Source organism: Spermophilus citellus (assembly GCF_964194105.1).
Source record: "Spermophilus citellus genome assembly, chromosome: 14".
Taxonomy (NCBI): domain Eukaryota; kingdom Metazoa; phylum Chordata; class Mammalia; order Rodentia; family Sciuridae; genus Spermophilus; species Spermophilus citellus.
The window spans coordinates 63,225,069-63,239,325 of record NC_138194.1 but is presented as its reverse complement, the minus strand read 5'-3'; the positions used below and the strand labels follow the sequence as shown (position 1 = coordinate 63,239,325).

At 42.1% G+C, this 14,257-nt stretch overlaps 1 protein-coding gene across 6 annotated transcripts in view; it reads left to right on the top strand.

Moving 5' to 3' along the window:
- Positions 1 to 7,106: 7,106 nt before the first annotated feature.
- The window catches only part of CDH17 (cadherin 17), a gene marked incomplete at both ends in the record, with an annotated part of 59,866 nt that continues 52,715 nt past the window's right edge, over positions 7,107 to 14,257 (top strand). For 5 of the 6 annotated variants that reach the window (XM_081266672.1, XM_081266671.1, XM_081266674.1 and 2 more), the window contains one exon: positions 11,412 to 11,498. In XM_081266672.1, coding sequence (XP_081122798.1) covers positions 11,448 to 11,498 — 51 coding nt within the window. Of the gene's footprint in view, positions 7,155 to 11,399; positions 11,499 to 14,257 lie in introns of those variants that run through there. The other variant, XM_081266668.1, reaches the window with a different exon arrangement.

Genomic DNA, 14,257 nt, shown 5'->3' with positions numbered 1-14,257 from the left:
TTTCCATACAGTTTCCCTTCTCTCTCCCTTTCTCCCACCCCACTCATGCTCTTCTTCCGGGTGCTGTTATAAATTCTAGTCACATCATTTCCTGCCCACATCACCCTATAATATTTGAAAACAAAATTTGCAATCCTCTCCTCCTGTCCCTTCTTTGTTCTTTGGAGTTGCCTGGCTCAACCTCAGCCTTAGATGAATTACTTTAATTCAAAGTCTTTTATATGAATTATCTTACTGATTCTGGCTCTACTTAAAATTTACCTAGCACTTTTGTTTTTGCAAGGGAGGGGGGTGGGTGGAATCAATGTTTGCATATTGAAGTTACTTGTAGGTTTGGAAAACTGGGACTGGAAATTCCCTGTCCTTACTCAGATAAATAGGGATATTACAAAACTATCTAAAAATGTCTTAATGTCTCTTGGAAGAATTGGAGCCCAGTTGGAGAATAAATCAAGCTTCAAGTTCCCCAGGGATGCCAGGAGCACTGCATGTATAATAGCAGAGTAACCCCCCCCCCCCCCCGGCTTTGAGGCCATTCCTGTCCTGAAATAGTAGCACCTTACTCAGTCAAAACCAAGAGTAGTTTGATCTATTGGTTTACTAGGGTTGCCATAACAAAATACCAGAGAATGAATGGCTTAAATGACAAAAATTTGCTGTATCAGATCTGGAGCTATAAGTCCAAGATCAATGTGTTTACAGGGTTGCATCCTTTGAGGGCTGCAGGAAAGATCTCTTCCAGATCTGTCTTCTTGGCTTATAAATATTATCTACATATTTGCCTCTCTTCTTCCTGTATATATGAGTCTGTCTCTGAATTGTCCCTTTTTATAAGGTCACTAGTCATACTGGATTGGGGCCCATCCTAATGGCCTCATTTTAACTTTGTCTGTAAAGACCCTAAGGTCACATTCTGAGGTACTTGGGAGTTTGGACTCCAGCATATGAATTGGGGAGGGGGGTGGTCCATGCTGACATTTGGATTAATTTAAAAAATTGGAGATGCATGAAGGGAAATGAGGAGAGAGAACTTGACACAGAAGTATATTCAGCATAGGGGCAAGAATCCCAGGCTGATGCAGTCTCTGTCTTTGGATGGAGGTGATGTGTGTGGGGGGCAGGGGGAGCCATGTCAGCATATGAAGAGGAGAAACAGCCATGAAGTAAAGAAGTTTATTTCTTGTGTCTTTGGAAAGATGTGCCAGGTGAGGTGATACTTGGTATCTTATCAGGACGTTCATACTTTCAGAGGTTGAAGATTATGTAGCTAAGAGCACAGGCATGGGAATGAACCTGGCAATGTAACTTTGGGCAAGTCTATTAACTTCCTTGACCTTTATCTTTTGATTTCATTTAAGAGGCAGATTATGATAGTATCTGCTTCCTAGGGTTCTTCTGAGAAATTGGTAAGATAATTCACATAAAAGTCCCAGCATGCCGGATGCACATACCTATAATCCTAGTAGCTCAGGAGGCTGAGGCAAGAGGATCACAAGTTGAGGCCAGCCTCAGTAACTTAGCAAGACCCTGTCTTAAAAATAAAAAATTTTAAAAAGGCTGAGGATGTAGCTCAGTGGTAGGATACCCCTGGGCTCAATTCCTAGTATAGCACTTTAAAAAAAAAAAAAGACTCAAAACTGTGGCAAATGGTTTCTGATAAATGTGAGATGCCTTTGTGTTGTGATCCCGGTGGACTCAGTTTCAATGTGCAGGGATTTCCATGTTTTCTGGGCTGCAGTGAATTCAGTGAAGGTACCTCCCTGGAGATCAAGGCCAGCAGCCCTGATTCCACATTTTAAGTTAAGGCCCTGATCTGTGGTTAAAGCAAGCCAAGGTGGTGATGTCTGGTAGGTGAGGTGTGTCCACATTTTAGGGACTGAGTTTTTCTTTTCAAAATTCCTTTTGAAAAGAGCCTGCTAAGGATATGCTTGGCCTGTCTGATAGTTGCCATAGGAACTGTCTGAAGTTAGTCCTTGCACCTGAGGGAGACACTGATAAATAGCAGAAATTCCAAGCAGATGGTTGGGTCAACTGTTTCAATAGTTCAGATGAAATGTCACTGAACTCTCTGAAAATCTACTGAGTGGACCTATTGTATATGGATGATTGGTGGTTTTAGACAGCTTCAGTTTCAAACAATGGTTTCCCATCAGCCTCATCATGACCCCAGATATAGTATTGGTGTATGGTGTCCTTGCAAAGAGGAAGTAAAAGCAAGACTTATTTGAGAGAACAAAGTCCTCTTCAGACATAATCCTAGCATTAGTGTAATTTGCTCTGAATCATTTGGGTAAAGGCTGTGCCTCACCACTTGATTTGGCTGTGATGATGTGCTGTGGAGGCTGGTTCTTGAATATTCTCAATGGTGGGCTGCCAGAAGTTGAGCATTGGGAGGGGAGGGGTCCTGTAGGGCAACCTAAATCTCCACCAAGCAAACTTGATTGCAGGGTGACTTTCTGTTTGACAAACACTGTTCCAAATATTAACCCATTGAATGCCATCACTCTCAAAGATAGATGCTGTTATTATTCCTGAGTTACAGAGGAGTAAATGGGGCCATGAGGCAGTGGAGGAGCCAGGGCCCAAATGAATCGGTCTAACTCCAAGTTCACATTCCCACCAACTGCATGGTGTGGTAGATTTGTCCTCAAGTTCATGGCACCCCATGCATGGGAGTGGAAAGCGATTCTGTTTCCCACTGGAAATCCTCCTGTAATGGGTGAGACTAAATGTGAATGACAAAAGATAAATGCATTTCCATTAAAACATTAGTGGCCTGTGGAGCATCGGACTAAAGTAAGGCATTCATTTTATTTGCTTTTCTATCATTCAACCTGTATTTCTTTGAAAGGTTAAAAGTGCTAAAAAACAAAATTGGTTTAAGGATAGATGATATATTTCAACCATTTTTCAACCATTACCCAGCAAAAATGTTAGGGTATTTAAAAGAGAAACCAGCTTTCTTATTGATAGTAAAAATGTGTGATTGTATTTTATGTCCAATAACGCTTTAAATCTGAAACTAGTTTCCTTTAACATGTTATTATGTTTTTTGGGTGTGTGTGTATGTGTGTGTGTGTGTGTGTGTGTGTGTGTGGTGTTGGGGATTGAACCCAGGGCCTTGTGCATGTGAGGCAAGCACTCTACCAACTGAACTGTATCCCCAGCCTATTATTCTGAAAGCTCTTATAGATGAGGACAAATTAATAGGACATCCATCTTAGACAATGACAAGTATTTTAGATTTTGGCAAACATTTGTTGAGGGCTTAATATACTCAAGATATAGTATAAAGAGCTCTAAGAGGTTAAAAAAAAAATAAGGCCTCTAGCCTGTAGGATTTTATTTTCTATTAGAGACAGTAATTCCAACATATAAATAAATGATGGAAAATGGGGGTGGAGAAGGGCTTTGGGAAGAAGAGGCTTTTGACTGGAAATCAGGGCAAATTTCAAAGGATTTGAGTCATAGCTCTATGAAGGCAGACCCCAAACTCTTTATTTTGGTGTCCTAATTCTTAACACAAGATCTGGCACATATAGGAAGCTTGGTTCAATATTGTTTGAATAAACGAATAAGTTGGACCTAGACGATAAGGTATGAAGACTAAAAGCAGAGATAAAAAAGGATCATCTCAATCCAAGTTCATTGAGCAAGTATCCATTGTCCGTCTTCTCTGTGCCAGGCCTGTGCTAGGTTGGGGAAAGCTGCAAGGGCTGAAGCATGGACCCAGTGGAGCTTTGGGGCAAAGTGCATGGGGTGTATAGCATGGCTGGGTGTGGGAGGGAGGGACAGATAAGGATAGGAGAGTTGGGAGCAGCCTGTGAGATCTGAATGCTGAGCAGTTTGAGGAGAAAGTAACCACACATCTGGGGATCTATCTCAAAACTTTTTTCTTTGTATCAGGGATTGAACCCAGGGGCACCTAATTACTAAGCCACATGCCCAGCTCTATTTTGTATTTTACTTAGAGATGAGGTCTCACTGATTTGCTTAGCACCTTGCTGTTGCTGAGGCTGACTTTGAACACACGATCTTCCTGTCTCGGCCTCCCAAGATGCTGGGATTACAGGCCTGCACCACTGTGCCCAGCTCCCTTTTTACTTCTAAGCAAATCTTGGTTGATAGCTGATCATGTGCATTGTGGTTCAGTTTGCTAATATTAAAAAAAAACTAGTTAAGAGAAATTTATTCATTTATACATATCGTCATCCTAAAGTTTCCATAAGGATTAGTTCCATGATCCCTCTAGATACCAAAATCCAAGTGTGCTCAAATCCCCTGTATAAAATGGTACTTGCATATAACCTGCTTATTTTCTCCAATACTTGAAATTATCTCTAGGTTACTTAAATACCTAATACAATGCAAATACTATGTAAATAATAATTATACTGTATTGTTTAGAGAATAATGACAAAAAATGTGTGCATGTTTGGTACAGATGCATTTTTCTATGAATATTTTTAATCTGTTTGATCCTGTGGATGTGGAATTTATGGATATGGAAGTATTTCATCTTGTAATATTCTAGGTTCTGGGATTACTTGTAACTTGTTTCCATGTGTCTCCATACCTGTCTTCTTAATTAGAAGTCTATAACAATAAAAAAAAATCTCTTGTGTTTAACAAGTTAGTCTAAAATGATGTTTGCACATGCAAACCAAATTCTTTTGCAAAAACTAATTTTTTAATATTTTTTAGTTTTCGGTGGAGACAACATCTTTATTTTATTTTTATGTGGTACTGAGGATTGAACCCAGTGCCCGGTGCATGCCAGGCGAGCGCGCTACTGCTTGAGCCGCATCCCCAGCCCCCAAAACTAATTTTAAAACAATCAAGGAATTCATGAATCTAAGTATCTAGAAAGATTTTAATCCTAGCTTTTCATTAAAATTGCTGTGGAACCTTGGCATAAGATAGATCTATGTAAATATAACTATATATCTATATATAATGTATATATGTATCTATATAGATCTATGTAGATATAGATGTCTATATAGCTATTTTATCTGTCTATATCTGTTTATATATATTTACATCTCTGTATGTCTATCTGTATACATGTAGCTATCACACTTTAATAGGTTATAGCAGAAAGAGTTGAAAGAAGTTTTGAACTTTGCCATCAAGAGATCTGGTGAATCCCAATAACGTTACTTCTTAGCTATGTCTTTAGGCAAAAGGTTTAACTTTGAATCTCAATTTCCTCAAAATGAGAATAACAATTCCTAACTCATGTCTGAGAAAACCATAAGAACACATATTTGTTAAGCAATTGCTAGGTGTTTTCAGGAAACTGAGTCACTGATCAATGAAGTTGTACACTCATGGCCAAAGCAGAGCTGGGTTGTAGCCTAGACTATCTGGCTCTGAGCCTCCCTTCTGTACCACTCTGTTAGATCTTTTTTTTTTTTTTTTTTTTTCCGGGGGAGGGGGTATAGGGATTGAACTCCGGAACTCTACCACTGAGCCACATCCCCAGCCCTATTTTGTATTTTATTTAGAGACGGGGTCTCAGAGTTGCTTAGTGCCTTGCTTTTTGCTGAGGCTGGCTTTGAACTCGCTATCTTCCTGCCTCAGCCTCCAGAGCCATTGGGATTACAGGTGTGTGCCACCACACCAGGCCTGTTTTTAAAGTTTTTAAAGTTCTCTCCACAAATATACCTCATAGGTAATCATAATAAATGCTCATTTTTTTTAATCTCCCAGGGCATTTGTGAGACTAAGTTGGGATAGCACTTTCACCATTTTAAAGTTCAAATACCAGCTACAGAAATGTAAAAGCGTTTACTAATTTTAGGGTCTACATTTTCAGGGTAGTTAAATTTTTAATAACCATTTTCCCCTGATTATTAGTGATATTTATGTTCAACATAGAAAAACTTTAAAAATAAAGAAAAAGATGAAGTAAATCAGGATCATCCACAATCCCTAAAGATAATAGAATTATTAGATTGTAGTGAAATGAATACATTTATTTCCTTGTTTTTAAATTTAATTTAAATTTTTGGCAGTCCGGTGTTAAAACAGGCAGCAGTGCTGCTTTATAGGCCATTTGAAAAATTTATGTCACATCTTAAAGTTGTTTAATCATGACATGTCTCTGGCTGAAAGTTATAATTTCTCAAATATAAAACCTCAAGGAGAAAACGAAAAATTATTCTGAACAGAAGACAATGTGAACAGAGTTTGGATTTTTATTTGGTCTCTTTTGGAGAAATAAGTAATATATTATTTTCTTCAGGTGTATTGCACCAGGTCACAATAAAACTTAGAACACCAAAGAGGCAGCAGGGTGAGGCCTTTGAATGAAGGGTCATGAACATTCTTGAGCTTTTTCTACTTGCGGAATCTTATGTATTTGCAGTTTTTTTTTCTTTTTTTTTGGTGGTGTGTGTGTGTGTGTGTGTGTGTGTGTGTGTGTGTGTATGCGCGTATGCACGTGCATACCAGGGACTGAACTCGCGGGCACTCAACCACTGAGTCACATCCCCAGCCCTATTTTGAATTTTATTTAGAGACAGGGTCTCAGTGAATTGCTTAGTGCCTCACTTTTGCTGAGGCTGGCTTTGAACTCACAATCCTCCTGCCTCAGCCTCCTGAGCCACTGGCATTACAGGCAATGTCCAACCACCCGGCTGGCTGTATTTGCAGATTTCAATAAGAACGATTAATTTTTTTTAACCTAGTTATCCTGGCATTTGCGAAAATGTATCTTCCACACCCATATAATAAGAGTGAAAACTATTTTAAAAACCAAATCCAAACAAAATAATCCCCAAAGTTGAAAAAGACTCCTTGACTATCTTTTAAGACTCTGAAGAAAGTTATAATAGAGGAAAGCAGTTAAATGAAATTGCAGAGAGCTCCTTGGGAGATGTCAGCTTACAAGTTGCTATGGATAGGGGAACAATGAAACTTCTGGAAGACCGGGCTGTTCCACAGAGGGGAACTGGCCAGTAGGAATCCCGTTTTACAAGGTTTGCAACTGGATATCATCCAGTGATTCTTACTGGTTTGGAAAGAGATGGTTTTAAGACTGGCGACTAATCACCTTTATCTGCGGTTTATTCACAGGAGTGTGAGTCGAGAAAAGCAAGATGTCTCCAGCACTCCTTCGCTCTCTGTGTCTTCTTACACTTTATTTGGTAAGAGAAGAGGGTGTTCTTCTCTGCTTGTTTACTGGAATATTTTCTGTTATCCTTCTACCTCATACTAGAGAAAGAATGGTTATCATCACTTCAAAAGGCGTCCTATCAAAATCACCTTGCTATAGAATGGACACGGTGTTCCGATGTGACAATTCCAATGAAGTGGGTACAATCATGTCTGTCCTTTATCTGGAGGAGGCGCTTTCTCCTCAGCTTCTAAAACCCAATACCAGCACTCGGGCAAAGTCTAAAACTAATCTATCCTTTGTGTGAAGACATACAGTTTAGGGAAGGAAAGAAATGATAGTGACACATGTCTGAATCTGTATTCCTTAATCCTTTTTTTTTTTTTTTTCACTTTGATCATGAATGACCATCACTGAAACGTATCAAGAAAATCATTCCCTCTATTTTCAACTCTTCTTTGCTCTGTGTTTTTCTTTTTTCTTCTAATAGAAGTTCTGGAGTTCTCTGGTTCAGTTGTTGTTAGCCATTTGTTGAGCTCATCCATGGACTGATCAGTTTCTAGAGCTTGGAACCAAAGGGGGTTAGAGTCTCTCCCTTGACCTTGGGGTGAGAGTGGGAACCATTCTTATCTTACCCATGAGGCTCCTGAGGTTCACAAAGTTTGCCCAAAAGTTCGTTGTATTATGAAGCAAGGTTATAGGGACTCATCTGTTTTTTTTTTTTTCCTTAGAAAGAAACTTTAGATCCACACACCTCAAATCTTCCTTTCTTCTGGGATTCCAAAATAATACACCAAATTTGAAGTCCCAGAAAGTCCCTTAAAGCTCACACAGCTCAACATCTTCATGGAGTGAAATAGTCCAACTTGCCAAACCATCTGAACTTCCTCCAGGGGAAAAAAAAACACAGCTCAAACTTGGAGCCATGTGCGTCCTCACAGTCTGGTTGCTCAAGGCTTGTCCCAGGATTGTATAAGGGCTGGGACAAACGTCCCCATTGGACTTCACTATCCTTCCTACTCTCTCATTTGACTTTCTATCTACATGACTTTATGGTGGCGGTAAAGTCAGACCTGGTTCAAACTTGTTGCTACCACTTATCGCTGGTGGGAACTTGAATGAATTATGTTGGATTTGGACCTCAGTTTTCTGCCCTTTGAAATGGCTTGAAGGACAGTACTTGCCTTGTGGGATATTGTTGCAGTTAAATAAAATGTACTTATAAAGCTCTTGGGTCAGTGACTCACACAATCTAAGAGCTCAATAAATATTAGCTGTTAGTGTCGCTATAGCATTTTAAATGTTCAGTGTCTACAGCCATATGGACCCTGACCTCCATGAAAGGACTGTATAGTGATCTTTGCAACAAACTTGGCACCTAGCACAGTACCAGAAGCAGTAGAAATACATGATTATGGACTTATATTAAGAAGCAGGGCTGGGGATGTGGCTCAAGCTGTAGCGCGCTCGCCTGGCATGCGTGCAGCCCGGGTTCGATCCTCAGCACCACATACAAAGTGTCCACCGATAACTAAAAAAAATAAATATTAAAATTCTTTCTCTCTCTCTCTCTCTCTCTCTCTTTAAAAAAAAAAAAAAAGAAGCAACAGTGAGATTCAAGAGAAGATTCTAACACAGTTCTTGGCTATAAGTGAGCTCATTTACTTCTTGTCTGAGAAGGGGACATGCGTTTTTCTTGCTGGATGAAGGTGTCCTTTCACCACTTTCTACCACACCATCCTTCCCAGTTCTTCTGGTGTGGCCTGATGACTCATAGCATGCACATGTATTTTGAAATCTTTATAGCCCCAATAGTCATATTAATGGGCAGGAAGAAAGATTTGTTGCCCCGATACAAGAATGCAACTTTGAACCCTGGAACTGTGACCCAGCCTTCCTTTCCGGTGGGTGGGACAGCTCGTCCCCATAGGGATATGGAGCCTTGTTAGTGAGGTTTGCTAGCTAAGGTAGTTTCACTGGTGTGAGCAGCTCAAAGGCTGTCTGCTGGCTGGAGTGAGCACAGAGCTGATGGTTGTGGGTTGCTATTGAGCAGTAGCTCCACAGAAAGCACTGCCTGCATCCTGGAGCCACCAGGGTGGCACCTGGACATCAGTACCAGCTCTTGTGTCCCCACCCCCAAGCAGGAGAAGAAGTGGAAAGAAGGCTGAGCCCTCAAAGGAAGAAAACTTAGTAAGAACTAGATGACTAGAAGTCTGTAAAGTTACTGAGTAAATGTGCTTTTAGCTGCAAGTAAGAGGAAATTTGACTCTAGAACTTCTTGAATAAAGAGGAGTTTGTTTTCCTCAGATAATAAGAAACCTGAAGTGGTTAATCCAGGGCGGGTGATAGGTGCAGCAGTTCCGTGAAGTTATCAGTGACTCGGGCTTCTTTCTCTTTGCTCCAGTATCTTTTGATCTGGTTTGTGCCCTTGTGGATCCTGGTGGCTGTCCTGGCTGCAGACATGAGGTCCACTAAATCAGCAGGAGCCACAGGGAAGGGCGGTGACACCCATATCTTTCCTCCTCCGTCAGGAGTATAAAATGCAGAATTCCCTCTTATTTCACAAACCAGAAGTGGTTGACTTGGCCACCATTCTGGCTGCAACAGAATCTGGAAGAGATGCGACTTGACTTCCAGTTGGTGGAATACAGCAAAAGAGAGGGGTTGGTAATGACCAAGGATAGCAAACCCAAAGATCTGCCACAACTCAGAAGAGCAAGTTTAACAGCCTTCTGTTTTTGTGTGTGGCTGTTTTTTTTTTTTAAATCAGACTACTAATATCAACTAGTTATGATTCAACAAACTGAGGGATTATATGTAGGACTTTTCTCATATTCTGATCATTTTAGGTGACCCTCGGTGGGCAGAAGTTTCCATGACAAGAGTGTGCTTGCTCTCCCTAAAGTAGAAAACACATTCTCTTCACCCTACCCCGTTCTCCCTTTTTTGATTTTTACTTGTCTAGTTTCAAAAATTGGCCTTGTCATTCATGCTTCTGATTCTAATCTAACCTATGTCCCATTTCCACCAAAAATGGGAGACACAAAGAGCCACCCGGGAAGGAGGGGAGGTCAGCATCCCATATGGGACACCAAGTCCTTGGTCCTAGAGGGTGTCCCCACCGCCTGGGTGGCTGGCTTCCTCTATACCCCTGCTCCACTCTGCCTGGCATCTCCCTTCGGTAAGCTGTCATGGTGAGGAATGCTGTGCTGGCAGGGCTGCCCCTGAAGGCTCCCCATTCTCCAGGATGGAAGTCACAACTTCTGGCACATTGCCATTGCAGCTGGCTTTCCATTCAGGCTGCTTTTGTATCCTCTGGTGGGCAGTGGCACATAGTGGCTAAGAGAGCCTGTCTCAGAATTAAAGGTTTAAATTCTGCTTCTAGCCATGGATTGGGCAATATTGCTTCTCTTCCTCTTGAGTTTATCTTCTGTAAAAGTGGATAATGGTAGAGTTTACTCTGGTAGAGTAAATCCTGCCACCAGGATTAAATGTACCCATGACAGAGCCCCACGTGTACTAACTTAGCAAATATGAACTCTTACTGTCACAACTGGTCTGGGTTTGTTTAAGGTCTTTAGATTTTAGAATCATTGTGAGGTCACTGCTTACAGTAAATATTTTGTGATTTTATTTTTCTAAGTGAATATAAGGTACAACCCAATGTTAAAGTAGTAAGCTTTTTAACAGTTTAAGTACAATTTCAGATTCAAATTGGACTAAAATTAACTTCATGCCAAGTAAGCCTGTGCTTCACACATCCACATATTTTCTTTCCTTATAGAATCAGTTGGCCTTAAGGTGACTATAAACTCTAGAATGCTGGGAATTTGCCATGGATGGCCTCATAAAATAGGAGTGGAGGGAAGTGTTTTTAGGAAGCCTGTGTAAAACCCTATAGAATTTAGAAGGCTGAGCAGTATTGTGAGAGAACTTGAGCTTTGGCTCGGGCATATCTGTCCATCACTTATATGTGTCACTCTGGGCTCAACTTCTCTCGGCCTCATCAGTAACAGGGGATGTTAATATTCTCGCCTTGAGCAACTGCAGAGATGGTTAAACAGCAAGAGCAATGCCAAGCCCACAGCAAACTGCTTTGACAGGGTGGTCCCTTTGACAATATTAGATTGTTTTCTGCCCTGTTTTGACCAGATTTCACATTGTTTTTGAATCCCGTGTTTCACATTACTGCTTCTGAAATCCCTAATAAGGTCAGCCAGGGACACACACTCATACGTTCATCATAGATGCTGATTTTCTCTTTCTTTGTTAACAGACAATTGGATATAGCCAGGAGGGGAAGTTTAGTGGACCCCTGAAGCCCATGACGTTTTCTATTTTTGAAGGTCAAGAGCCGAGTCAAGTCATATTCCAGGTAAGGTCTTCCCTAGACCACGGTCGTTTTGTTTTCTCATGTTCTCTCAGTGGAATTTCTTTTTTCTTTTTTGCTCCTTTCTCTACTGTACAGCAGGAAATAAAATAGAGACTGGCAAATCTCATCAGGAATGATTTCAGAAGCCTAATTAAACAGATGAGTGGCTGCAGTATGTATGAGTCCTACCCACTTCCTCAATCATCTCTGGAGTCAGTGCTCTGTCCCTCTTGAAGACAGCTTGGTATCTGTGGGCTCCGCCCCTCCCCTGGAGTGGGAGTGGCATCAGCCTCTGGAAAAGGCATTGTCTGCCCAGAAAGCTCCCTGATTGAAGTGTTGGAAGGTGGGGCTCTGTGTGGCCAAGGCCTACTTTTTCTTTCCTGCCTTCTCTGAGCTCAGGACTGGGCACTTGGATATGGATTGGGAGGTGGTTCTGTCATTTGGTTAGGTAACTGTGAAATGCATCAGACTAAGGGGTGCCCTGAAGGTGGAATGGGGACTTTAGCTATTAAGGGCACTGAAATAGTCCTGGAAATGTAACGGAGAAGGAGAAACTCATACTACTGTTTTGCCAGGACATTCCCTTGGAAGCTGCTTGGTTGGAGGTGCTTTAATGAGTCCCTGGGGGTGGGCAGGGCAGGGCTCTTGCCCCCTCCCCACCCATGCATCAGAGAAGCAACCCAAGGTTACTGAATGACTTCTGAACTACATGCCTTCCATTAACTACTGAACATTGTTGGACAGTTCCTGTCCAGAGTGAAGGCTCAAAGCTGTTTCATTTCCCTTTCTCTCATTTGGAGCCAGATTAGTACACAGGGGCCCCGGGTCTGCATCCCCTGGCAGGGATGCACTTGAACTGGGAATTGAGCTGTGCAGGGTTTTCCTGACCTCTCAGGACAGGGAAGCCTGGTACTGAGCAAGTGAGAATGCCTTGAGGGCAGGAGGCTGGCAGGAATCAACTTGAAGCAGTAGGGAGGGATGGTGTTCAGCAGAGACACAGCAGGGACAGCTGAACTTGCCATGGGAGAGGCAGAGCAGCAGCAAGCAAGGACTGGCCGAAGGCCACATGACTGGGGAGGAGAGAACCAGGAGAAGCTGGGGCTGGGGCTTCAGAGACAGGAAAGCCCTGCCTCCGGAGGTGCTGAGGGAGTCCCCCAAAAGGAAAGTGTTTGAATCCAGGTTGTATTCAGAAAAGACCCCTCTGGCTGCAAACGGGCTTGGGGACCTGGTTAGGAGTCTCCTGCAGGGTCTCTCACAAGAGTTGAATTCTTCGTTTTCTTGCTTTCTCTGCCCTGCCAGGGAGCACTTGGTCATCTGTTCTGTGACATTTTTTGTTCATTTGTAACTCATGTTTCATAGGCCGATAAGAATTTTGTGTGCTAGGCAAACATTCACTTTCTTTGATTACCCATGAATGGAGTGCCTACAGTGTACCAGGCACTATGCCAGGTGCTGGGGATACCAATACTACCCCTGGCTCGGTGAGCTCACCAGTTGAAAGGTAAAAACTGACAAGTAGATCAGCGCATGCACGAAAGATTCCCATGGAATCTAGCGGGTGGTCAAAGGGCTGGTGAAGAGACTGATTTTTATTTTTAAAATTGACAGTTGTACATATTCTTCATATACAACATGGTTTTTGAAATACATATGCACTGTGGAATAGCTAAATGAGCTAATTAACATGTATCATTCTTTTTTTTGTGTGTGTGTGTGTGTGTGATAAAAACACTCAAAAGGTATGAGTAACCAGTTTTAACTGAGGATGGTGGTGGGGTAAACGGACATGGTTTTCTCAAGCCCTGGACTGAGTACTGAAGGATGAGCAGGTGTTCATGAACAGGAGGCAGGCACTGAGTGCAGCAGGGAAAAGCACAGGGGTGTGCATTTAGCAAGAAAATGACAGATGACAGGTGGTGCAGGGTTGACGGTAGGAGGCGGGTGTGTCGGGTTGGCACACCTGCTGAGGTCTGCATGGGCTGGACTGACCTCTGCCCTGTGTAGGTGCTGTGTGCCACCGAAACGTTTCAATGCTGAGTGCTCTAAATAGATTTGTGCTTGTGCAAGCTAATCTGGGACCACAGGGAACATAGTTGAAGGAGGTGAGCCTAGAGGCATGGAGGGTCTTAGGGGACTATTTGCAATAGTGCAGTGAGGAGTGAGAGGGCCTTGTTTAATGAAGGGCAAAGGGGGTACTGTGGTCTGAATGTCTGTCCCCTCAAATTCGTATGTTGAAACCTAATCACCCTGGCAGTAGTATTAAGACTTGGGACCTAAGGAGGTAATTAGGTCATGAGTGCAGAACCATCATGCATATGATCAGTGCCCTTTATTAAAAAAGGCTTGAGGAAATATGTGTAACTGAGTATAATGGTAATTGGTTTGACTCCAAATACTGACAACAAAAAAACAATGAAACATGATGAATTTTCCAAAAAAAAAAAAAAAAAAAGGCTTGAGGGAACCTGTTTGTCCCCTCTGCTATGGGAGGATTCATAGAAGGTGTTATCTATGAGGAGCAGGCCCATTGGCACAAACCTGCTGGTGACTTGACCTTGGAATTCCCAGCCCCCAGAACTATGGGCAATAAATTTCTGTTGTGTTTAAGTTACCCATTCTAAGATATGTTGTAGCAGCTTTAATGGAGTACGATAGGGAGACTGGAAGGCAGGAAGACAGGAGCTGTGTGAAGGAAGTCATATATACTAGAATCTGTCACTGAATGGGTGCAGGAGGTGAAGGGGTGGGCTGCTTAGGATAAC